The 27748-nt window shown below is 43.5% G+C and overlaps 1 protein-coding gene across 3 annotated transcripts; it reads left to right on the top strand.

The window, feature by feature from the left end:
• Positions 1-532: 532 nt before the first annotated feature.
• LOC311230543 (uncharacterized protein) lies at positions 533-27445 on the top strand. 3 transcript variants are annotated; one of them, XR_014619817.1, is made up of 4 exons: positions 533-672; positions 2299-2481; positions 22808-22999; positions 26023-27445. XR_014619817.1 is itself a non-coding variant. In XM_084316849.1 (4 exons), exons 2-4 carry the CDS (start codon positions 2392-2394, stop codon positions 26034-26036), a joined length of 306 nt encoding a protein of 101 aa, XP_084172975.1. In that variant the 5' UTR covers positions 533-672; positions 2299-2391; the 3' UTR covers positions 26037-27445. The 3 variants fall into 3 exon arrangements, 2 of the variants coding, with proteins under 2 accessions (XP_084172975.1, XP_084172976.1); XM_084316849.1 differs by having other exon boundaries at positions 22798-22999; XM_084316850.1 differs by having other exon boundaries at positions 594-672; positions 2304-2481; positions 22798-22999.
• The last annotated feature ends 303 nt before the right edge of the window (positions 27446-27748 follow it).

Genomic DNA, 27748 nt, shown 5'->3' with positions numbered 1-27748 from the left:
TCAGGTCTGCATCCTCTTAACAATTGTATGTATTGAGCTGTACTGTACTGTACCCATTCTGCAATCTATTAATACACTTTTCAATCAATCAATCAATCAATCAAACGACTGTCAGGATCTAGGGGTAACAGTACTGTATATTTGAATACCGCTTATGTCACAAATGTATCAGTACTAAATACCTATATGTCCCTATGCCATAAATGTCATGTATGTTGTGTATGTCATAAATGTCTATATGAATTGAAAATGGGGGACCCTGATGGAAACAAGAAAACGTCTTTCTCAGGTCTGCATCCCCTTAACAATTGTATGTATTGAGCCGTACTGTATTGTACCCATTCTGCAATCTGTTAAATAAAGTTTTCATTCATTCATTCATCATTCATTCATCAGCCCGCCCACGCACAGTCAAACCTAGTCCAAGCCACGAAGTCCCGCCCAGACGTTGGGCTCGCGGCTCTGCAGATATACCCTACTCGATTGAGAAGCTAAAGGCTAACAACGTGGCCGAACAATAGTATTATAGCGTCGAATATTTGCAGTTAGAACCCCAGTTTAGGCATCGAGGCGTCGGTTTAGAGGAACGACGGTCGCGGACCTACGGGAGAAGACTGCTGGAGTGGACGTATTAGAAGTATAGGTCGGTAGCTATCGTAGCCACACAATTTGGTAAGGATTTCCTATATATTTTTGTTTGAAACAATACAACAAGATCGGGAGGCTAATTTGAGGCGTGTCTGGAGGTCACTCCGGGCTCCTTAAGGTGACGGTTTCCGCCTCCTCATGTCTTCATTCCGTGAAACTCTTCTCTGTTCTTCAGCTCAGAACGCTGTTAAAGTACAATAACACACTACCTGCTGAAGAGAAACGTTATGCAGCATGAATGTAGTGAGTATTGATAACTGATGTTAGTATTTTATATAGTATGAATGTGCATAGCGGCATGGCAGGAGCACTCATACAAGGGTACTACGACTATGCTTGCACCTCATGGTACCAAAGCACCTCAAAGGCGCTAAAAACAAAATTACAAACATCTCAAAACAAACTGGTCAGACTACTGCTTGACCTTACTCCTAGAACCCACCTCACCCCTGCCCACTTTGACAACCTAGGATGGCTTAGAGTAGACGACAGAGTACAGCAACTTGCAATGGGCCTGGTCTACAAGATACACTACACGACTAAGGTACCCATGTACATGTCAAAATACTTCCCAAAGGTCAGTGAATACCACGATCACAACACCAGAGGGAGCTCCACAAATCATGTTAAACCCAGATTCGGCTCAAACAAGGGACTAAACACGTTTCGCAATTATGCCACATCAATGTGGAATGCCCTACCCAAAGCTGTAAAGGAATGTGAATCACTACCCACTTTCAAAAACACTCTCAAAGAACACCTATGGGAGACTGCAATTCGAAACTGGCCCATGTAAATGTCCTAACCCAACCCCTTCTAATGTACAGTAAATGACCAAGTATGGTTGTCAATATTCCAATATACAGTTTTGCTTGTACAGTTGTACAGTGTTCCCCCACCCACCGAACCACCTCCAATGTACAGCCCCACCCCACCTACCCAACCTCCCCCAATGTACAGTTTTTATGTCAAATGTATATACTCTTTTCTGGACTCTTTTTGTATCACAAACAGTACTGTATTTGCAAATCTGGTATGTCATAAATGTATAGATGTAGCAGTACTGTATATCTGTATGTCATGTATGTCATATTATGTCCTGATGAATTGAAAATGGGGTACCCTGATGTAAACAAGACGAAAGTCTTTCTCTGGTCTGCATCCCCTTAACAATTGTGTGTATTGAGCTGTACTGTATTGTACCCATTCTGCAATCTGTTAATAAAGTTTTCAATCAATCAATCAATCAATCAATCAACAATGGACATTGAAAAGAGACACTAATGCAGTAGCCAGTAGGGAAAATGTGACTATGGAAAAACTACCAAGAGGAATTTTGGAAAGAGAAATGAACGATTAGTGTCGATTATTAATTTCAATATAGAATATTCGTTGACAGCCCTACAAGTACAATTAGTTACTGTACACTACATCACCCCTGAGTGGTGAACTTTCCTCCACTGTACCGAAAACCCGTACCGAACCTTGACTTCAAAACCGAGATACGTACGTGATTGTTGTACAAAGTGATGTCTTCCAAGATGATCAGAGAGGAAATATCAGTTTGATGGAGGAGGTGTCTATTGTTGTTCTGATTGGCCAATCAGTTCCAAGCAGCTAAATGCTCAACTCTTGTCTCTCTTGTATAAGAACAGGGCTGTTTTCCAGACTGAAGTACTCATTCAACCATAAAGACGGGATAGTCTGCTGGTTGACTTGAACGCCTCTCTGTGGCAGAACACAATGTCTACTGGACCAAGACTTTCTACTGGAAACCATCTGGATCAAAACCTGCTTCTGAAAACAGATCAGACTGTGGACACCACAACATCTGTAAGTACAATTATTTATTAGATTGTTTTCATGTCATTGTAGAGCCCAGGGGTGCAGTGGTCATGCCACGCGGTACCACGCCGTCCCAGCACTTTTCTGAGCAGAAGTACGCGCACAGATGTGCACGCGCGCGCACAATGTTTCACAATTTTCACTTGACTCGTCGTCCGTGCGCCAAGTACCGGTACTCCGCTATCACCTAGTCTTTGCATAACAATAGCATAGCAATAGCATAACAAAGAACGAGAAGTGCAAAACCAAAATACAAGCCCTGTACCAATTGGTGGGGGTTTGCTTGAGCTGTGGAACAAATGGTCCCGACTGGAAGGATGAGCCATTAAGTTGTGCTTCAGAAGGAAACTGTCCTTCTGTAAACTGTAAGTTAGTTACATTGTTAATTTAGTTTGTATTTACTTTTCTAGTTTAAGTTAATTCAATTAAAGAAATTGTAACTACAATATTGTATCTATCTACAATTACATTTAAAACATTGTTTGTTTTTCAACCATATCTGTTGACAATATAATTTCTTTATATATTGAAGGCTACATCCTGCTACCTTTTTTCATATTTCAAGGCAATATTTACAAAAACTAAACTAAAACTAGTAATTTCCTATACAAACATGTTTCCTACTATTTATGCATAATAATCATCTGTTCTGTGCGCACGCGAGGGAACATGTATGCGTGAGGTCATTTAAACGCATACAGGCACTTCTGATATTACGACTGCACCCCTGGTTGTCTAACATCATTGCAGTGTGTGTAAATTGACCGTCGGTCATCATAGCTAACCGGTGTGGTGTTATGTTATATATATATTATATTATATATATATTAACCCGTGTGGTGTTATGATATATATTATATTATATTATATTATATATATTAACCGGTGTGGTGTTATGTTATATATTATATTATATTAACCGGTGTGGTGTTATGATATATATATATTATATTAACCGGTGTGGTGTTGTGTTCATGTGTGTGTGTGTGTGTGTGTGTTAATATGACACAGTAGTCCTACAGGCCACCGTACTGGGGGTCACGGACGCCTGTAGCTGTTCCGCAACCGTTCCTACTTCCGGGGTAGGCCTGATTGGCCCCGACAGGCACGTGACCCGCCGCGGCCACGCCCCGCGGCAGCCCCAGGAGCAAGCGCACTACTGCTGGAGTTCGCTTCGCCTTTCACATCGCTGCCGTTGGCGAAAGCAGGATGAGAGGCGAGAGCGTAGATTTCGCTGTGTATCATTTACTCATTTTACATTTGAAAGGCATACATTGTTGTCATACAGAAGTACAGAATACTTTTATCCAAAATGCTTCTTACTGTTACACTGTTAGAGACTGTGCAGTGCACGGCTTTAGTCTCACTCGAGTGAGGAAGACCGCTGGTTCTCCAACATACAGCGGTGTGCTCTTCAGAATGTACCGGGAGAAACGTTTACTGTACCCCGCAGACATAATAAGCATATAAGCAGTGCTTACTAACGTTATTAGTTACGTTATTTCTGACCGAATTAGTCATTAATTTGTCTGCTTTCGCCAACGGCAGCGATGTGAAAGGCGAAGCGAACTCCAGCAGTAGCGCGCTTGCTCCTGGGGCTGCCGCAGGGCGTGGCCGCGGCGGGTCACGTGCCTGTCGGGGCCAATCAGGCCTACCCCGGAAGTAGGAACGGTTGCGGAACAGCTACAGGCGTCACGGACAGGTACCGGGGTCAGGGGTCAGGGGTCAGGGGTCAGCAGAGTAGTAGACCTGTGTTGGAGCTACGCAGCTAACGACATAAATATACTCCCAACAAATGCAGAGGACTCACTGTATTTATACTTGTGGAATAACACCACAACCGGTAGACCCTCCTCTATATTATGGCCAGTCCTGTCTTACACTACCAGACATCTTACTCTACCCTTCAGTGTAATGCAGCGCAGGTTGGGCTAATGCTTGGTAGAATTAGGTATTTAGCTAACATTACTTGTAATATTAGATGGCTAGCTAAGATCAATGTGTTGTAGCCAGGGGAGCAGCAAGCTAACGCCAAAAGCGGACGTTGACTTTCTGACTGTTTACACTTTAGGGTCACGTACACAACATGCAGACAGACAAGCAGCTGAATGAATGAATGAATGAAAACTTTATTTAATTGTATTAACAGATTGCAGAATGGGTACAATACAGTACGGCTCAATACACACAATTGTTAAGGGGATGCAGATCAGAGAAAGACGTTTGTCTTGTTTACATCAGGGTCCCCCATTTTCAATTCATAGTGACATTTATGACATACACAACATACATGACATCATGACATTTATGGCATAGGGACATACATGACATACAGGTATATAGTACTGTTACATTTGTGACATATACGATATGCAAATATACAGTACTGTTACCCATAGATCCTAACAGAGATTATATACATATGATGGGGAGGAGACTGTACATTAGGACGGGGTGGGTGGGTGGGAGGGAGGACAAATATATACATCCGGTGGGGAGAAAATATATACATACGTGGGGAGGAGACTGTCTATTTGGGGGGGGGGGGGGGGTTAGGGACCTTTACGGTGGCCAGTTTCGAATTGCAGCCTCCCGTAGGTGCTCTTTAAGAGCGGTTTTGAATGTGGGTAGGGATTCACATCTTTTTACGGCTGTGGGTAGGGCGTTCCACATTGTTGTGGCATAATTGCTAAATGTGTTAAGTCCCTTGTTTGTGCCAAATCTGGGTTGCACATGATTTGTGGAACTCCCTCTGGTGTTGTGGGCGTGGTATTCACTGACCTTTGGGAAGTATTTCGACATGTACATGGGTACCTGTGTGGTCGTGTAGTGTATCTTGTAGACCAGGCCCATTGCAAGTTGCTGTACTCTGTCGTCTACTCTAAGCCATCCTAGGTAGTCAAAGTGGGCAGGGGTGAGGTGGGTTTTAGGAGTAAGGTCAAGCAGTAGTCGGACCAGTTTGTTTTGTGATGTTTGTAATCTTGTTTTTTAGCGCCTTTGAGGTGCTTTGGTACCATGAGGTGCAAGCATAGTCGTAGTACCTTTGAATGAGTGCTCCTGCCAGAGTCTTCAGGGTATTCTTGTTTACCAGAGAGGAGATCCGGTACAAGAATGTAGTTTGTTGGTTGACTTTTTTGATTACATTGGATGCCATGCCATGCTAAGGAGGCAGCGCTAGAAAGCAGTAGTTTGTTTACAAAGATGTGTAAGAGAGGAGCATAAAACGTATTCGAGGGATTCCTATAAAGGGAAGAGGAGAGACGGCAAACTGAAATGACCGGATCTGTAGTGGGGCTTTCAAGTCCACTCCAGTTCAGGCTCTTCAGGTGGCGATGGGGAGATGCCCTTGGAGATTAGGAGAAGGCAGTTAATGGCAAATTATTGGGCGAGTCTGCAGGGACATGGGGACTCTCACCCGACTAAGGGGGTTCTGAGGGACTGCTGGGAGAATGGGAAGGGTAAGAAGGAACATTTTGGCCGGGTGGGGCAGGGAGTGGCGGTGGAGTTTGGAGTGGGGGGTCTTAATATAAGCCCCTCGGTGGTATATCCAGCCGTGGCTCCGTGGATGTTAGAGTGGCCTGAGGTGGATTGGAGGATGATGGAAGTGAAGGGGTCAGGGGAGAGGGTGGAGGTGGTTAGTGCTTGTGAGGGATTGATGCGTGAATCGTATGGGGACTTTACAGCGGTATATACAGATGGTTCGAAGGATCCGGAGACTGGGGTGACAGGGTTTGGAGTGGTGGTCCCAGGGAGGGGCGTGGCGGTAAGCAGGAGGACTACGAACGGTCTGGGTGTGTACACGGTTGAGATGGTGGCTGTGCTGGTGGCGCTGAGGTGGGTGGAGCAGGCTCGGGTGGGGAGGGTGGTGATATGTAGTGATTCAGCGTCGGTGTTGGCTAGCCTGAGGTCTTTTCGATCCAGTAGCCGGCAGGATTTGCTGTATGAGGTTTTGATGAGTGTGACTAGGTGTGTGAGCCGAGGGAAAGAGGTGAGATTTTTGTGGGTCCCGGCGCATGTAGGAGTGAGGGGAAATGAGGATGCGGATGATTTGGCAAAGGGGGCCTTGAGGAAGGGGGCGGTGGAAATGCAGGTCAGGGTCAGTAAGGCTGAGGCGAAGGGGATGATTTGGGAGAGGGCAGTTCAGATGTGGCAGGAGAGATGGGAGGGGGGGGGTAAAAGGGCGTCACTTCTTTCAGGTCCAACGCAGTGTTAGGGGTCGGGAGGGGGGTAGTTTGAGAGATAGGAGGGAGGAAATAGTGTGGATGAGGTTGAGGCTGGGGCACTGTGGGTTTAATAAAAACCTGAAGCTGGTGGGGAAGCATCAGAGTGGGCTCTGTGAGGGGTGTGAGGAGGAGGAGGAATCAGTGGGGCATGTACTGTTGGAGTGTAGGGCTTATACGGTGCGGAGGAGAGAGATGGAGGGAAGATTGAGGGAGATGGGGGTTAGGGAGTTGGGGATATCGGAAATACTGAGTGGGGGAGGGGGAGATAAGGCGAGGGTGGTGATGGGTTTTTTGAGAAATGTGGGGGTGTATGATAGGGTTTGAGGGAAAGGGTCAGAGTTGGAAGTTGGATAGAAAGTTGAATTATACGTGATTCAGAGAGTGGGGTATATAGTATAATGTAGATGGAGGTTGACAGGGATGGTGAACAGTGTGGTTGTAGGAAGTTGTTTTGTAGGTTAGGTAGTTAGACTAGGGGTTAGAGAGGGGAGACTGGATGACTGGCCCGATCTCCGGGTCGGTAGGTGGCGGTAAATGCCCCAATTATGGTGGCCGTCCGCCGTAAAAACTCCAAAAAGAAGAAGAGAAGAAGAACAGATCTAGAATGTAGAGATCGTGTAAAGAACGGACTAATGCTAACTTGTGATTCTGAACATAATATAATACATACACTATATATTATATAGAATGTAGAGATCGTGTAAAGAACGGACTAACTGCAGCTGCTGGAGAGATATGTGAAGTATTTGAATGGACTAAGGAGCAGTATGAACTAGAGTAGAGTTTGGTCGCCACCTTGAATGTTCTGACGTCTGAACGTGAGATGAAGAAACACTAAGTAAGTTTGTTAAATCACCAGAAGGTATTTTGGACTATATTCTTACACCACTTATCAACAGGGATATGCTTTGAGGTTACATTATTTCACACTTTTCTACAATTTCTATTCTTACACACAATTGTTAAGGGGATGCAGACCAGAGAAAGACGTTTGTCTTGTTTACATCAGGGTCCCCCATTTTCAATTCATAGTGACATTTATGACGTACACAACATACATGACATACAGGTATATAGTACTGTTACATTTGTGACATATATCATATGCAAATATACAGTACGGTTACCCATAGATCCTGACAGAGATTATATACATATAACATCGCCATAGTCCAGCACAGACATAAAAGTGGTAGCAAGTGCAACCAGCCTCTTTTTAGCCTCAAAGGAGAAACAAGCCTTGTTCCTAAAATAAAAACCCAGTTTTTAGCTAGTTGCTGAGTGTGAGGCTTAGGGCGCGTTCACACCTACCCTGTTTGGTCCACTTTAAGTGGACCATGGTCCCTTTAGATCGATAGTCCGTTTGGTTTGTACAGGTATGAACGCAAACCGAACTATAATGAGGACCAAACAACCGAACCATGGTCCTCTTGAAAAGTTGGGACTCGGTTCGTTTTAAAGTGGACCATGGTTCGTTTGCTGTTGGTGTGAACGCAAAACAAACTTTATATAGTATCTAATCTAGAGCAAATGAGTGACAGGTGCCTAGTGGCGGCGGTTGCGCGACCCAACTTGACAGCGCCAAGTGACAGCTTGCGCGCACGTTGCAACCCAACTCAAATGAATGACAGGCGCGCGGACAGTCTCTCTCTTCCTCTCTCTCTCTCTCTGCCTCTCTCTCTTTCTCTCTCTCTCTCTCTCTCTCTAGACTGGCGCCGCGCGCGGACAGTCTCTCTCTTCCTCTCTGTCTCTCTAGATGAATGAGCAGTCGCGCGAGTCGCGACCCAACTCTTCCCCAAAGAGCGCGCAGGCGCAACTCCACCTAATAACTTCATCCTCACATTAGCAGCCTTGTCTGTATCTCACAGCGGCAAAAAATAAAAATAAAAAAAGACAGCAATGAGTCGAGGATCAACGTGGGGTAACGACGAGGTGAAGGCTCTTTCCCTCGCGCGCTAAACCCGCAAATGTTAATACGTCACTTGTGACAGGCATAGCAACAAGCATAGCAACCAGGAATGAGAGTGACAGCTAGACAAATGAAATCTAAACAGTCGGCGTGTGGGCGAGGTGTGTCAATACGCTGGCGGCAACTGTTTACGTGTGTGAGTGCTAGTCCAATAGATGAACGACTTGGCGACAGCATGTCCTTTGTTTACAAATTAGATCCGCACCAAACAGATTATTTAGGTCGTTGACAACTGGAACATGCATCTATATAACTACTGTATGTGTTCTAAAGTAAACAATGGTAAACACGTTTTCCTACTACTAATGTTTCCACCATCAAAACAATAGTTTTTGTTGTAACATACATGTATTATCTTAAAATTACAAGCTGTTGTAAAACTGATTATTTTGGATCAGTAGGGGCAATTTCATTTAGCAGACAGAGAAATGACAAATATCTAAACCCACCACTAGAGCCTCTCCCTCTACATCAGGATAAATTCATTCAAATTAATTACATGGTTATCAATACTCTTTACATTCACCTGGTCCAGTGCATTGACCTTACATTCGTCAACTAACAGTTGTTCAATATACATTCAAACGTATAGTTACTCACGTATGGCACAGCAATGCATCTCAAGCTGGGGCGGAGGAAAAGCAGAATAGGGCCTAACTCCTAATACTTTCAGATGGGGTTTATAGACCTGTTATGATGACATCATACACTGTCACACTTGCCTGGCCAATCAGAGTGACATTCAAACATTGTATCCTCCATTCAGGTCCTACTTACAGACCAAGAGTGGCCTTTGGTTTAAACTTTATCTATGGGTGTGTCTTCATGCTGTAACTTGTCGCTAACATGTGACTTTAGATAATCACACTTCAACTGGCCATTTTCATTGTTGGGCATTGGATTGAATTAACATCTCTTTTGTCTCTTGTTATCTTGATTAACCGCTGTCACAGTCCTGAGAGCATTCACATGGCCCAAACTGCCCCCTGGCTCTACCAGTAAATAACACACACACACACACACACACACACACACACACACACACACACACACACACACACACACACACACACACACACACACACACACACACACACACACACACACACACACACACACACACACACACACACACACACACACACACACACACACACACACACACACACACACACACACACACACACACACACACACACACACACACCATCCAGACAATTGCCATCTACAAGTCGTTGACAAACTGGAACATGCATCTATATAACTACTGTATGTGTTCTAAAGTAAACAATGGTAAACACGTTTTCCTACTACTAATGTTTCCACCATCAAAACAATAGTTTTTGTTGTAACATACATGTATTATCTTAAAATTACAAGCTGTTGTAAAACTGATTATTTTGGATCAGGCAGTAGGGGCAATTTCATTTAGCAGACAGAGAAATGACAAATATCTAAACCCACCACTAGAGCCTCTCCCTCTACATCAGGATAAATTCATTCAAATTAATTACATGGTTATCAATGCTCTTTACATTCACCTGGTCCAGTGCATTGACCTTACATTCGTCAACTAACAGTTGTTCAATATACATTCAAACGTATAGTTACTCACGTATGGCACAGCAATGCATCTCAAGCTGGGGCGGAGGAGGTCCAGACTTGCTGAGTGGCCCTAACTCCTAATACTTTCAGATGGGGTTTATAGACCTGTTATGATGACATCATACACTGTCACACTTGCCTGGCCAATCAGAGTGACATTCAAACATTGTATCCTCCATTCAGGTCCTACTTACAGACCAAGAGTGGCCTTTGGTTTAAACTTTATCTATGGGTGTGTCTTCACGCTGTAACTTGTCGCTAACATGTCTCTTGTTATCTTGATTAACCGCTGTCACAGTCCTGAGAGCATTCTCATGGCCCAAACTGCCCCCTGGCTCTACCAGTAAATAACACACACACACACACACACACACACACACACACACACACACACACACACACACACACACACACACACACACACACACACACACACACACACACACACACACACACACACACACACACACACACACACACACACACACACACACACACACACACACACACACACACACACACACACACACACACACACACACACACACACACACACACACACACACACACACACCATCCAGACACCACACACACATCCTGATGAATTGAAAATGGGGGACCCTGATGTAAACAAGACGAAAGTCTTTCTCAGGTCTGCATCCCCTTAACAATTGTGTGTATTGAGCTGTACTGTATTGTACCCATTCTGCAATCTGTTAATAAAGTTTTCAATCAATCAATCAATCACTAACCCTGGCAGCGTTAGTGCCTTGCTCTAGCCATTGAGCTACACATGGAATTGAACCCCTAACCGTTTACACAGTTACCCTACTATTACACAGTAGTAGTAGTACTAATTTATATATGTTATGCCCAGTTTAATCACCTGTACATTGTATATTATTACTATTGCACTTTACTGTTACATTTGCAGTTGGACGGCATCTGGCTGGATGCCAAACTTATTTCTGTTGTGCTGTATGATGACAACTACATTTGACTCTAATCTAATCTAACCACCCGCCCCTGTTGTCTCATGTTACGACCCTGGCTCATGGGTACGCAACCTATGTGTAATCAACACCAAAACCCTGTGCTCTAACTCAAAAATGCTACTAAACCAAGGAACTACTAATATAACTATAAACTAATGTACTGGTAACCCAACGGACAAGGACTGTAAGAACCTGACAGCTCTTTCACTAGGCACAGACCGTGCATGTGTGTTTCTGGGTCTGCCTTTGAAGCTCCCCAGCAGGTAACCAATCAGCACTAATTGGCTAATTGGCAGCCCTCACCTGCCTGCCCTGGTGAAACAGGAGTGACCAGGCCTCTAGTACATAACACCTCCCCCACCAAACTGGTTGCCCAAGAGGCAACCACTACACAACAACCCATAAACAAAACAAAAAACAACTGTGACCCCTTAGTTGTCAGGGCCTCTACCACCACAGCGATAACGGGTACCACAAACACCGGTACTACGATCGTGAGAGGGCGTCTGCTAGCACGTTGTCCCTCCCACGAATGTGGCGAATATCCAAGTTATACGCCTGGAGGAACAAACTCCATCGCATCAAACGATGATTCGAATTCACCATGCTGCGAAGAAAAACCAAAGGGTTATGGTCTGTATACACAACAAGGGGTAAACTGGAGGATCCCACGTAAACATCAAAATGGTTCAAGGCAAGAACCAAAGCGAGCGCCTCCTTCTCTATAGTAGAGTAGTGCAGTTGATGCCTGTCAAACTTTTTAGAAAAGTAGCACACTGGGTGCTCCACCTCTAATGCATCCTCTTGTAGGAGGACGGCTCCAGCACCGAGGTCACTAGCATCCACTGCCAACTTGAATGGCAGTTGAAAATCGGGAGCTGACAGAACGGGAGCGCTAATCAGAATACCCTTGATGCTCTCAAAAGACTGTTGACAAGTCTCAGTCCACACGAAAGGTACCTTAGGACTGAGCAGATTGGTCAAAGGGGCAACAACAGAAGCAAAGTTCCTACAGAAACTCCTATAGTACCCTGCCATACCTAGGAAGCGCTTTAACTCCCGCCTGGTGATGGGAGCAGGGAAGCCCACTATAGCCTCCACCTTAGCTGTAACGGGGCACACATGCCCACGTCCAACCACCTTACCCAGGTAGGTAACCGTGGCCTGTCCAAATTCACATTTCGCAAGGTTAACTGTCAAGTTAGCATCACCCAACCGCTTGAACACTTCGGCCAGATGCTCCACATGTTGTGACCAAGAGGAACTGTGGATAACCAGGTCATCCAGATATGCCTCACAGAACGCTACCCCGCCCAGGACCTTGTTCACTAGCCGCTGAAACGTCGCTGGGGCATTTCGCATGCCAAAGGCCATCACTGTATACTGGCAGAAACTCTCTGGTGTGACAAAAGCGGATATCTCACGTGCTCGCGGAGTAAGCGGAACCTGCCAGTATCCCTTTAGCAAATCCAATTTACTTACAAAGGCTGCTGAACCCACCCGATCGATACAGTCGTCCATCCGAGGCAGAGGGTACGAGTCCGGCTTGGTTACTGTATTAACTTTACGGAAATCAGTACAGAACCGATGAGTGCAGTCTGGCTTATCAACAAGCAGGCAGGGGGAGCTCCACGCACTAGAACTAGGCTCCGCAATGCCATGTCTCAGCATATAGTCTACTTCCTTACTCAAGATCCTTCGTTTTTCCGGATTCACCCTATAGGCATGTTGCTTAATTGGTCCTGCACTACCAACATCAATGTCATGCTCGAGTACATTAGTACGACTAGGGACATCAGAAAACAAACGTGTATGCTGTCTAAGTAGGCGCACCACATCCGTACGCTCAGGAAGTGGTAAGTACGACAGGTGTGAGTCCAAGTCACCTAGTATCTGGGTGTTTGGCAACCGGCCCTGAGAAATCTCCTTCGACACAGAACAGTCGGCTACAATAGGAGATGCAGAAACTGTTAGAACAGCCACAGGCTTGACCCCTGACTGGTCAATCTGAGCCCTATCATTGTACGCCTTCAACATATTGACGTGACATAATCTACTCTTGCGCCTGCGGTCGGGAGTTTTAATCAAGTAGTCGACCTCACCAACTTTGCGCTCAATGGAGTATGGCCCACTGTATTTAGCCTGTAATGCAGACCCAAGAATAGGCGAGAGAACCAACACCTTGTCTCCCGGTGAGAACACCCTATGTCGGGCCCGCCTATCATACCACACCTTCATTTTTCCTTGGGCTACCTTTAGGTTCTCTTTCGCTAGTTCACATGCTCTACTAAGCTTAAGCCTGAAGTCACACACATAGTCCAACAAATTAGTAGAGGAAGGAGTCTGGTCAGCCAACCACTTTTCCTTCAGCAGTTTCAAAGGACCCCTCACTGTGTGGCCGAACACCAGCTCAGCCGGGCTGAATCCAAGAGACTCCTGGGTTACCTCCCTAGCAGCAAACAGAAGCAAAGGGATTCCATCATCCCAGTCTTTGTCAAACTCCGTACAATATGCCCGCAGCATTGTTTTGATAGTCTGGTGAAATCTCTCCAGCACCCCCTGGGACTCTGGATGATAGGCAGAGGAAGGGCAATGTTGGATAGACAACTGCTGGAGGACCTGAGCAAAGAGACGGGACATGAAGTTAGACCCTTGATCTGATTGAATGACCTTTGGTAGGCCAAAAGTCGAAAAAAACCTAACCAGAGCTTTGGATATAGCTGGGGCTGTGATCTTGCGTAAAGGAATGGCTTCAGGAAAACGGGTCGCTGCACACATAATAGTCAAAAGGTACTGGTTCCCTGTCTTAGTTCGAGGGAGGGGACCAACACAGTCAATGAGGATCCGCTCAAAAGGTTCCCCAACGGCAGGGATAGGCTGCAGAGGAGCCTGAGGGATCTTCTGGTTTGGTTTACCAACCACCTGACACACATGGCACGAGCGACAATATTGTGCCACATCTGACTTCAAACCAGGCCAACAAAAATGTCTCAGCACACGGTCATAAGTCTTCCTGACCCCCATGTGACCAGCAAGATCATGATCATGTGCTAGATGCAGTATATCAGGACGATACACGGCTGGAACAACAATCTGAAACACACTGCCCCAGTCATCCAGACTGGACAGGTTAGGTGGTGTCCACTTTCTCATGAGCACGTCATTGCTAACAAAGTATCCTTGAGACGTATCTACCATGTCATCCTCTAAAACCGCCTCTTCAAAGAGGGACGACAAGGAGACATCCTTGTTTTGCTCTAGTACCAACTGCTCATGAGACGGTATCACCTTACCAAAACCCTCATCAGGGCCACTTTTCAACTCAACAAAGAACGTGTCACTAAGTGTCATATCACCATCTAAGTTAACAACCTCATGGGTGTCACATTTGACCTTTGACATTGCACGTGTTACCGCACACACAGGAAACACTCCTGGATGCTTCTGTGCGAGCTCATCAGGAACCTCAGAAACTACAGGGACGGGAATTACAACTGGAGTAGCCAGCACTTTGCCACCGGCCAAATCGTTCCCTAGAATGAAGGACACCCCCTTTATGGGAATGTGAGAACACACTCCTATGACAACATTGCCTGATACTAAGGGAGAGTTTAGCGAGACCTCATGCAAAGGAGTATTCACAAAGCCTCCTCCAAAGCCCTGAACAATGGCACCGGAATGCAATGAAGAATCTTCCGAAAATGGCAAAATCCCATCCAGAATGAGAGACTGGAAAGCTCCTGTATCTCTCCATATTGTAATAGCCTGCCTTGATCCTAATTCACCAACCAGTGAAACAAATCCCTCCATCCTAAATGTTGAGGAGCCCTCTAGCTCCCTGTCTGCACCTTTGATACTTCGCACCCCACCCTCTAATGTCGGCATAGGTGTCCTGTCTATGATTTCTACCAGAGCCACAGTTTTTAAATTTTTCTGCTTAAGCACAGGGCATCCAGCAACGATATGACCAGGCTCCTTACAGTAAAAACAGATAACCCCCTCTGGGAATGCACTAGCAGAGCCACCTTGCCTAGGAGTCGAAGTAAACCGACCAGCAGACACGGGTGCCGGGAACCGGCTCCCCTGAGAAGGACGCCTACTACCCCTGGACTCCACACGGCCCTCCTCTACAAAGACAGACTTGTGTGTTAACACAAACTCATCAGCCAAGACAGCAGCGTCGGCTATCTTCGATACCTTATGCTCATTTAGATGTGTGGAAACGTTATCAGGAACACACCTCTTAAATTCCTCTAGGAGAACCAACTGTCTGAGCTGCTCCCTTGACTCTGCTTTTTGCGAGGTGCACCACCGGTCAAACAGGTTCTCCTTCTCTTTTCCAAATTCAACATAAGACTGCCCCTCCTGCCTACGATAACCTCTAAAACGCTGACGATAGGCCTCGGGGACCAACTCATAAGCCCTCAATATGGAAGCTTTAACAAGTTCATAATCAGCGCTTTGTTCAAGGGACAGAGCAGTGTAGGCTTCTTGTGCCCTACCAACCAAAACACATTGTAGCAGCAGTGTCCAGGCGGTATCAGGCCACTTCAATGTGGTTGCCACCCTTTCGAAAAGGGGAAAATATCTTTCCACGTCTTTCTCAACAAATGGTGGCACCATCCTAATATTCCTGCCTACATCAAACCCGGAACGTGACTCTGGATGCAGAGCACCCGCCTGCAAGGCAGCATACTTATATTCAAGCTCCTTCTGTGCACGCTCGTGCTCCAGCAACAGTTGTTTCTCCTTAAACTCACGCTCATGCTCACGCTCCTCTTTCCTCTCTCTCTCCTTAAGCTCACGCTCCTCTTTACTCTCTCTCTCCTTAAGCTCACGCTCCTCTCTCCTCTCCTCACGCTCTCGCTCTAGCTGCCTTTCCTTAAACTCCAACTCCCTAATCCTCCACTCACCCTCTACACCAGGTAATAGCGGAGACGCGCCAGACGATGGAGGCTCCTCCACCCTCTCCTCAAGCACCTGTTCCCTAATGAGCAAAACCCGCAAAGCACCCAAGGCAGATGGTTTCAAACGTTTCTCACTGGGAGTAAGCTCGACCTTGTAGTGCACAGCAAGCTCGAGCAGTTGTTCTTTGGAAAATTTGTCTAATAAGTCATGAGACGGGCGATCAACAAAGTCCCTGATGGAAGCCATTGCCACTGAACTAGACACCCCAAGCTACACACCCAACCTCACAGACACGAAGAACCACTAACGAACCACTGAAGAACAACGAATAATGCTAATTGCCAACAATAACAACCAGAATGGAACACGGTGGAAATGTGAGCTCTACGGAGCGCACCTTTCCAGGTTGCACAAACAACCAAATTTTTTTTTTTTTTAAAACACACCCACCCTAAATAGACGTGTCATACACGCAGGGTGTTAGGTGCTACCAGGTATGCTCACCAAACACTTAAACAAACAAAATAAATCCAACAAAATTTTCCCAAACAGGTGCGCCTTCTAACCTGATGTGACCACATATGCTTCTACGTCTAAACTGCAGAAAACCCCGGCCTACCACATGTCTACCCTAAGAAACACTAAATCAAGCCCTACCACACTACCTGTGTTTCCTGGCCGCCCTAACCTACCTACCCTTAAACCAGGGGTGGGCAATTATTTTTCCCGGGGGGCCGAATGAGCAACTGAAAATATGTTGGGGGGCCGGGCCAAAATTCCAAACTCAATTATGCATAATATACATTTTATTTCTATATAAAAAGCAGTAAATGGCATTGTTTTGACCCCTGGTAAGAGTGTATGTTATTATTTGGCAATTAAAAGGTGAGGTTAGCTTTCAAAAATATCATTTATTCAAATAGAATTTATTTCCAAAATGATAAACAAAATGTGAAACATTAATAACAAAGGGCATTTTGAGTTTCATATACTATTGAAACAAGGATTTTCTTAGCTTTCTAAAGACATCACATCATCTTATAGCAAAAATAAACAAGACATGTCACTGAACTGTGTAAAGAAAAGTGTCCCAGTTTTGTAGCCTTTTTTACTTTACATGCCTATATTAAACATTTAATGTTTTCAGAACTGTGCAAAAAAAAGAAAAAAAAAGATCAAGTGTCCCATTTCACTTGTTATATTTCCACATTTTAGTGTTCTTCAGTTCTTTTTTTTCATTCAGTGTGAGAAATCCAGTCTCTGTTGAGCTTTAACAAGTCCATCAAAGTCAGGTTGCATGTCTGAGGTGGATATGCGAAGCACAGCTGCCAGATGTTCATCAGTGAGAGAGGATCTGTACCTGGACTTGGTAAACGTCATGACTGAGAATGTCTGTTCACATACTGTATGTAGGTGGATCCAAAGAGAACCAACATCTTCTGAGCATGTCTCCTAAGCGTATACTGTGCGTGTGAACGTTGACATGAAAAAAAAAAGTAAAAAAAAAAAAAAAAAAAAAATTAAATAAAAATATTTTTTTTAATTTTTTTTTTATTTTTTTTTATTATCATGTAATCTTTCGCGGGCCGGTCAGAATCATCCCGCGGGCCGGATCCGGCCCGCGGGCCGTACAATGCCCAGGTCTGCCTTAAACTAATGCCCTGTAGACCTAACTTTCTTCAACCACACCTGCTACCAGTCAAAGATCATATACAATCATTTCATTGACCGCCCCAGGAGTACGTGGTGCACCGGACGCTAACCCACAACCAGAAAATAATGTCCCTATCTACATGTGGTGCCTACTAAACTATATATTTTAACAGCATAAGTAGTCACATCAAATTACAAACAAATACGGCATACTCACCTGTTTGATGAAAATGGCTCAGCCCCCACGTTACACCATGTGTAACGAACACCACCCAAACCATAATATGATGACACCCCGTGCAACACAAAAAAAAAATCACCAAACAAAGTTCTAGGGGTAACAGATCCCGGATGAGCGCCCAATTGTTACGACCCTGGCTCATGGGTACGCAACCTATGTGTAATCAACACCAAAACCCTGTGCTCTAACTCAAAAATGCTACTAAACCAAGGAACTACTAATATAACTATAAACTAATGTACTGGTAACCCAACGGACAAGGACTGTAAGAACCTGACAGCTCTTTCACTAGGCACAGACCGTGCATGTGTGTTTCTGGGTCTGCCTTTGAAGCTCCCCAGCAGGTAACCAATCAGCACTAATTGGCTAATTGGCAGCCCTCACCTGCCTGCCCTGGTGAAACAGGAGTGACCAGGCCTCTAGTACATAACATCTCACTCCACCACGGCTCACTCCCAGTGCAGGTCAGCGTAGCCACGCATGCTCCAGCAGGTCCTGTCCGTTTGCGTTCAGACACGATACTGCAGGAATTTCCCAGAACCAGTTTGTCAGCTCAGAAACCACACAACACACAGCTGCCACCGTGATGACGACATAATAATAATAACACCTTGTAGAACCGAGAGGCTGCAAGCAAAGTACTAAGGGCTGTGTTAAATACTTTCGAAGCTTCGTTCAATGGGCGCGGGATTCGAACGGGGAATACAATTTGAATATATTAAAAAAAGAAAAGAAAAACTGGTTAGTTGGCTTATTGGCTAACCTCTCTCCTCTCTATCCTCTCTCTCCTCTCTCCATAGTAGTAGGGCCTAAAAAAAAGAATGGTTTATTTCCGGTTGCCGACCGACCCTGCCGATTTAGGTGCGACCCAATATATTTTATGAGTTTAAAAAGAATATATATATATATAAAAAAAATCAAATATCTTTTTATTTTTAATTTTTTTTGAATAAAGTTTTATAGAAATCTTAGTCAAACCTTTAGTATTATGGATATTAAACATGCTGGCAGAGTACATGCATCCATGTTGTTGTGAACATTTTAATTAAATAAAGAAATTCCCTATCCATAGTCGCCGTGGGAAAGAATACAAAAAAATTAAAATAAATCCCTACCTACCCATGGCCTTAACTGACAACCAACAGGAAACAAACTATATTTTTTGTTATGCCTAGTTGGCTAACCTCTCTCTTATTTGTGGAGATTATAATATTGACCTACTAAAGGTTTCTAAGCACAAGGCTTCAGCAGATTTTCTTGAATTATTGTATGGAAGAGGGTTATATCCACTGATCAGCAAGCCAAGTAGAATAACAGAAACCTCTGCTACATTAATAGATAATATTTTTATTAATAGCTTTAAGGATAACATCATAAGTGGATTAGTCATAAATTATATAAGTGACCACTTACCTGTTTTTGTTACTTTTGATTGTCAATTGAAGAGAACAAAGGAGGAGGATGGGTACAGATATAAAAGGTTAAGAAGGGATGATGCTGTAAACATGTTCAGGAATGATCTTTTGAATGAGGAATGGAAGGGGGTCTATGTAGAAGACGTCAATGCTGCTTACAATACTTTTTTGGATATCTATCGGACACTTTACGATAGGCACTGCCCAATGGTTCAACATAAACAAAGAAGTAATGACAATAGAAAACCATGGATAACAAAGGGGTTAGAGAATGCATGTAAAAAGAAAAACAAACTGTATAGAGATTTTATCAAATGTAGAAAAAAGGCTGCTGAAACTAAATACAAAGTGTATAAGAATAAGTTAGTATTCATTATGAGACGGGCCAAGAAAGATTATTACAATAGATTGTTAGGCGAAAATAAAAATAATATAAAGGGCACATGGGACATTCTAAATAAGGTAATGGGAAATAAATCAGCGTCCATAAAAATGCCTAGCCATTTCATTAGTAATAGTAAGACTATAAAAAACATGAATGAGGTGGTTAATGAATTCAACTCTTTTTTTGTGAATGTGGGGCCAAATTTGGCAGATGCCATTCAAAAACACGATGAACCATTACAGGAAGGATGGAGAGGAGATAGTAAAGTACTGCAGTCTATGTTTTTAGGAAATGTCAGTGAAGCAGAAATCATGTCCATTGTATTAAAGTCAAAGAATAAGACATCCATTGACAGTGATGGGATAGATATGATTATAGTGAAGAAGACAATTGATTGTATAATCAAACCTCTCTGTTATATTTGTAATCTTTCTTTTCAGACAGGTATTTTTCCAGACAGGATGAAGGTAGCAAAAGTGATCCCACTTTACAAAGTAGGAGATAAGCACAGCTTCACTAACTATAGACCAGTGTCATTGCTCTCACAGTTCTCGAAAGTGCTTGAAAAACTGTTTTCGCATAAGTTAGATGGTTTTGTGGAAAAGACTAAACTGCTGAGCAAAAGCCAGTATGGCTTTAGGCAAAACAGATCAACAGCGACTGCCTTAATGAATATTATTGAAGAAATAACAACAGCAACAGATAAAAGGAAATTAACAATAGGGGTGTTTATTGATTTAAAAAAGGCATTTGATACCTTAGATCATAATATTCTAATTTCTAAATTACGTTCATATGGTGTGAGAGGAATGGTTCTTGAATGGTTGAGTAGTTATCTCCACAATAGGCAACAATATGTGCAGTTGGCAGATGTCAAATCTGAGCTCATGAAGATTGAATGTGGGGTACCGCAAGGTTCGGTTTTGGGGCCCAAACTCTTTCTTTTATATATTAATGATATTTGTGATGTTTCAAAACTATTACAGTTTGTCTTGTTTGCTGATGATACAAATTTTTTTTGTTCTGGAAATAATTTAAAGGAACTAGCTGAATATATTGTGTATGAAATGACAAAGCTAAAGAAATGGTTTGATGTAAATAAGCTATCACTGAATCTGAAAAAAACTAAATTTATGATTTTTGGCAATCGAAAACTAGATGAAAATATAGTACTGACCATAGATGGAGCTGATATAGAGAGAGTTAATGAATTTCGTTTTCTTGGTGTGATTATGGATGATAAATTAACATGGAAATCGCACATAGCACACGTTAAAAAAAAGATGTCCAAGAGTATTTTTGTTATGAATAAAGTAAAGGATGTGTTAGAGTATGAGGCAATGAGAACACTCTACTGCTCACTCATCTCCCCTTATATCAGTTATTGTGTTGAAGTATGGGGGAATACTTATGGGACAAATATAAAACCATTATATATACTACAGAAGAGGGCTGTACGAATCACACATAAAGTGAGTTATCGAGAACACAAAAATATACTATTTATTAAATCTAGAATAATTAAACTTGAAGACATGGTTAAGTTTCAAACAATGTTAATTATGTTTAGGGCAAGAAATAATACACTGCCAGAAAAACTACAAAATCTTTTTCATTTAGAAAGTGAGTTTAGTAGGAGAAAATACAATTTTAAACATCAGTTTGCACGTACCACACTTAAACAGATGTGTCCTTCAGTTATTGGTGTAAAGTTATGGAATTCTCTCCATAGCGAGCTTAAGGGATGTAACAGTGTTTATCAATTCAAAAAAATGTATAAAAAAAAAATTTAGTCAGTATGAAAATCAAAATGTGATCTGAATAGTGAGATCTTTTTTTTTCTCTTCTCTTTCTTTTCTTCTTTATTCTTTATCATTATTATTATTATTTAAATTTTTCTTGTTTAACTGTGGATTGTGTTTCTTTTATAATGGTATAAATGATTATTTGTGTAAATAAGGTTATACGCCGACCATTAAGAAAATACATGTTAGTTTAGGAATAAGGGGCAGGTAATTATAAGATTTATTCTTCTTCCTGCTCCTTTTGTCCATGGAATGGCTATTTATGATTTTTTAATGAAGAAACTATGATTGTATTATTCCATGTGGCAAATAAAAACTCTGAACTGAACTGAACTGAACTCCTCTCTCTCCCCTCTCCTCTCTCCATGGTAGTAGTAGTCAAGTCAAGAGTCAAGAGTTTTATTTGTCACGACATACGAGTATACAATGAAATGCGGGTGGTCTTGCATCTAGCTAACCTCTCCTCTCTCCATGGTAGTAGTAGTTAGCTAACCTCTCCTCTCTCCATGGTAGCAGTAGTTAGCTAACCTCTCCTCTCTCCATGGTAGTAGTAGTTAGCTAACCTCTCCTCTCCATGGTAGCAGTAGTTAGCTAACCTCTCCTCTCTCCATGGTAGCAGTAGTTAGCTAACCTCTCCTCTCTCCATGGTAGCAGTACTTTAGCTAACCTCTCCTCTCTCCATGGTAGTAGTAGTTAGCTAACCTCTCCCCTCTCCATGGTAGTAGTAGTTAGCTAACCTCTCCTCTCTCCATGGTAGCAGTAGTTAGCTAACCTCTCCTCTCTCCATGGTAGCAGTAGTTAGCTAACCTCTCCTCTCTCCATGGTAGTAGTAGTTAGCTAACCTCTCCTCTCTCCATGGTAGCAGTAGTTGGCTAACCTCTCCTCTCTCCATGGTAGTAGTAGTTAGCTAACCTCTCCTCTCTCCATGGTAGTAGTAGTTAGCTAACCTCTCCTCTCTCCATGGTAGTAGTAGTTAGCTAACCTCTCCTCTCTCCATGGTAGCAGTAGTTAGCTAACCTCTCCTCTCTCCATGGTAGTAGTAGTTAGCTAACCTCTCCTCTCTCCATGGTAGCAGTAGTTGGCTAACCTCTCCCCTCCCCTCGAGGCCGTGTCAGACGTGTTCAGCCAGAGCGTGGAGGCCCTGTGCCGGACGACCTCGCCCCAGGATGCTGCGTTGGCTCCAGAGATGCACCTGATCAGAGCCTCCTTCGCCCTGGGCCTCTACGTCAAGAGGAACGCCCCGGAGCGCCTTGACTGCATTCCTCAACAGACGCGTCGGCAACTGGGTGGCTCAGCGAGGGGGATGGGTGAGTCCAGGGGGGGGGGGGGGGGGGTCTCTCAAAGCAGCATTGGTTGTTTTTTGGTGCAGTATCCCTTTAACCTGGGTCCAGCTTCCAGGAAATGTTTTTTTTTAATTCCGGTAAATGAACGATAGAATCACAGAATTTGGAAAAGAGCAGAAGTGCTCTCACCGTTCTTAACCCTTTCACTGCCACACTACCAAACGGTTAACCCTTTCACTGCGACAATACACGGAAGGTTAACCCTTTCACTGCCACACGGCAGCAGGTTAGCCCCTTTCACTGCCACACTACAGAAGGTTAACCCTTTACTATCACACTATACCGACTACCGGAAAAGGGGCGTGGCGCTCAATGACAGACAATTATGGTAGAATGAAATAAAAAGGTGTAATCAAATAAAATTGAATTATGAACAGAAGCATCAATAGAATATAATTATAAAATAAAAATAGGCCAGGGCTGTACAATTGTGCACGTTGTGGTCAAGTACACTAATTACAATAAAAAATAGCAATACAGTAGGATGGAATATTGAGCAGTAATGTGCAGAAGTGATGAGGTGTGCTGTAAAGGTTATCTGCTGTAAACAATGTTGTGTTTCAACACCCGTGCTCTGCATCTCGTCAGCGGTTTACCTGTTCCAGGTAGATATGTGCAATCAGTGCTCTTTAGACTTTGACCCCCAGACTATAGCCTCGTTACAAAGCCATCACTGGGGTTTGTGGCGATAAACACCCATGAGGTGAACCTGTAGGAAGGCCATCGGGCGCTGCACTGAATGATTAACGTTAGTCTCACTCAGGGGTGTAAAAAAAGTACCCAGAAATGATACTTAAGTGAAAGTATGTGTACCGTCTCAAAATCTTACTCAAGTAAAAGTCAGAGTATCTGGCTAAAAACACACTTAAGTAAAAGTCAAAAAGTAAACTTAAAAATGTTTTTTCTTGACTGTCTATTCCTCTGATAGCAGGTGTTTAATAAAGCATTACATCACGCGCAGGCGTGGGTTGTGAGAATTAGACCATGCCTAGGTGTGGTGCACGTGGTGTAATGGCTTTTATACAACTGGCACATTCATCCAACCTTATTGCTATACAATAAACACACATTAATTGAAGATTTATTGAAAAAACCATCCGCCAGAAAAAGTAGTTCCCAAACAAAAAAAAGAGAAGTTGCCTCCATGTGGAAGCAGCTCGGAAGTGCATCCAACTGTTCTCAGTAGGACATCCAACAAACTAACACATCCAACTGTAGGCATCCAACAAACTAACACATCCAACTGTCTCTCAACTAAGACATCCAACAAACTAAGACATCCAACTGTCTCTTAACTAGGCATCCAACAAACTAAGACATCCAACTGTTCTCAGTAAGACATCCAACAAACTAACACATCCAACTGTCTTTCAACTAGACATCCAACAAACTAAGACATCCAACTGTCATTCAACTAGACGTCCAACAAACTAACACATCCAACTTTTCTTTAGTTTTGAACCTACTTTCTATAGAACTTCATTCTTAGATGCTTCTATAGAAAGTAGGTAAAACAAATTTAAAAAAGTTTTCTTTGCCCTATAGGGGAAAAGGGGGTGGGGGATTTATTTGCCCTATAAGAGTTTTTTTATTTTATTTTTTTTTAACCTACTTTCTATAGAAGCAGCTGGGAGGTGCGCTGTTTTAAGTGAGCGTGGGTTATTGAATTGATTGATTGATTGATTGATAATTTTATTACTGTCCGCCTTGTTTCCAACTGGTTAAGTTTAGGCACTCTTTCGAAGTCGCTCTCTTTCGAAGTTGGTTATGGTTAGAGTTTGGAATCAGGGCTGGTGGTCTATCGCCCTGCTCTAAAGACAAACTCTAACCTTAACCAACTTCGAAAGAGAGCGACTTCGAAAGAGTGCCTAAACTTAACCAGTTGGAAACAAGGCGGACAGTAATAAAATTAGCAATCAATCAATCAATTCAATAGTCCACGCTCACTTAAAACAGTGCACCTCCCAGCTGCTTCTATAGAAAGTAGGTAAAAATAAAAATGTATTTTGCAATCAATCAATCAATTTGCGCGATTTTTATTTTGTTCCACAATGACCCATCAATTACATCATCCAACATTGTTTAAGAAACTAAGACATTCACCGTGACAGAATCGTTTTTCATTTAGTCTTTATGACCCTATCACCATTATCCTTTCGTAATGTTTCCTGTCCGGCTTGTCCGCCATCTTGCTTTCATTCCTAAAACCACGAACGGCGCATTGATAGTGATGCGGTTGTGGGCGGGTCCTGGGACCAAGAGCGTTGGGTTATGAAAATACCCACGTGTAAGTTGACTGTTTCAGCCAATCAGAATCGAGAAATGTGCATGCCGTTGTATAATCAAAGATCCCCGCTTTCTAGTCTTGCACAAGGACCAATCAGCATGGGTATGGGCGGGTTTCATTTTCCATTGGTGGGGATTTTATTGGCTGTTTTTAAATAAAGTGCGGACGCAGGATTAATAACGTTAACGTTAGTTCGACCAGAGAAACAAATATACTAATTAAAATAGTTGGACCTGCGAGATTTGTACTTTGTAGGTCTGCATTTTAAATGTAAGGAGTAAAAAGTATGTTTTTTTTTCTCTGAATTGTAATTGAGTAAAAGTACAAGTATACAAACCTAATAATACTTGAGTAAAGTACAAATCCCCTAAAAACGGTACTTAAGTATTGTAACAAAGTACAATTACTCAAGTACTTTCCACCCCTGCTCCTGTCACACACCAGCTCAAAGTAAGTGACTCAGGGAGACTCAGACCACGCATGAGACAAGGTTCAACAAAAATATACTGTGAATGAAATATACGTACATGTATAGTCATGGAGTGTGTTGGAGTGAGTGAGTGAGTGAGTGAGTGAGTGAGTGAGTGAGTGAGTGAGTGAGTGAGTGAGTGAGTGAGTGAGTGAGTGAGTGAGTGAGTGAGTGGAGGATGCTGGCAGTGTTTTCGGTGTTGATGGTGTTTATTTGTTCCCTCTCTTTCAGAACGTCGTGGCTGATGACGCGTAGGAGGAATTGGGAACAACTGAAGAGTTTGTTGAAACCAGTTATGAATAAAGACCTCAACCCTTCTCAGGAACATCAAGCCTGCCAAGAACACAAAGAACACACACACACACACCTCTCCACACAAACCCCCTCACCCCATTGTTAAGACGAAAGTCTTTCTCTGGTCCGCATCCCCTTAACAATTGTGTGTATTGAGCCGTACTGTATTGTACCCATTCTGCAATCTGTTAAAGGGGAACTATCTTATAAATGGCCTTTTTCAGTGTTTAGCATTGTTTCCTAGCTATATGGACTTATATTAATATGATCTATGTCTCTAATTCTCATATTGGCGCATTCTTCCAATTCTCCTCTCACAATATTCACCCTCACTGAACTGAGTCATCTGAACATGTGCTGATTTGTGATGTCAGAGAGACTCAGCTGCTGAGACTCACACACTCCACACAGTTACCACACAGTGGTTGGAGCCCAGCCTCAAAACGGCTTAAGATCTTGAGGTAGAAAAATGCTGTTTTTGAGTACTTCATTAGAAATACAAAACAATGAATAAAATAAAATAAAAAATTACAGAGGTGTTCCATAGACTCACAGGGATTGTGTAAAAGTGCCCAAATAGTGAAAGAAATAGTAAAATAGTTCCCCTTTAAATAAAATGTTCAATCAATCAAGTCCCGCCCTGATCGACCCACTGTGACGAAACACCGCTGGACTTTATGGAACCGCTGGGCCGTCCGTGACCACGTCCACTATGACATCATCACTTAGGGACCTCTTTGATCTTCCCTCGTCCTATGACATCATCACTTAGGGACCTCTTTGATCTTCCCTCGTCCTATGACATCATCACTTAGGGACCTCTTTGATCTTCCCTCGTCCTTTGACATCATCACTTAGGGACCTCTTTGATCTTCCCTCGTCCTCAGGACCAAGGGATCAAACACATTGTTCCATAATACAGTTCAAACACATTGTTCCTATGATATGGTTCTTCATGATGCTGAATAACATGTCCTCAGTGATCTTGTCCTCTACAGCAGGGGTTCCCAACGTTTTCAGGCCGCGACCCCCGAAATAACGGTGTCAGAGAGGCGCGACCCCCACTGTCACAGCAGGTGGTTGAAACATGCAAACGTTCACACGCACTAATAAGCATTGGAGGCTATTAACAGTTTCACTATTAATCAGGTTTTATTCTGTTTCGGACATCATCCATAAATGATGACACACCCAGCTTCACCCTGTGAGAGCCTAGTCAACGCACCCAGCTTCGCCCTGTGAGAGCCTAGTCAACGCACCCAGCTTCACCCTGTGAGAGCCTAGTCAACACACCCAGCTTCACCCTGTGAGAGCCTAGTCAACACACCCAGCTTCGCCCTGTGAGAGCCTAGTCAACACACCCAGCTTCGCCCTGTGAGAGCCTAGTCAACGCACCCAGCTTCGCCCTGTGAGAGCCTAGTCAACGCACCCAGCTTCGCCCTGCGAGAGCCTAGTCAACGCACCCAGCTTCGCCCTGCGAGAGCCTAGTCAACACACCCAGCTTCACCCTGTGAGAGCCTAGTCAACACACCCAGCTTCGCCCTGCGAGAGCCTAGTCAACACACCCAGCTTCGCCCTGTGAGAGCCTAGTCAACACACCCAGCTTCACCCTGTGAGAGCCTAGTCAACACACCCAGCTTCGCCCTGCGAGAGCCTAGTCAAC

Source organism: Notolepis coatsorum (assembly GCF_963971535.1).
Source record: "Notolepis coatsorum genome assembly, chromosome: 6".
NCBI lineage: Eukaryota > Metazoa > Chordata > Actinopteri > Aulopiformes > Paralepididae > Notolepis > Notolepis coatsorum.
The sequence above is the reverse complement of the archived record's forward strand: the minus strand, read 5'-3'. Positions and strand labels throughout refer to the sequence as shown.

What these genes read in the sequence shown, in the direction of transcription:
- LOC311230543 (XM_084316849.1), top strand. Translation starts at nt 2,392, where the DNA reads ATGTCTACTGGACCAAGACTTTCTACTGGAAACCATCTGGATCAAAAC. An exon ending in CTGTGGACACCACAACATCT is followed by an intron (nt 2,482 to 22,797) that starts GTAAGTACAATT and finishes CCTCCCCTCGAG; the next exon opens with GCCGTGTCAGACGTGTTCAG.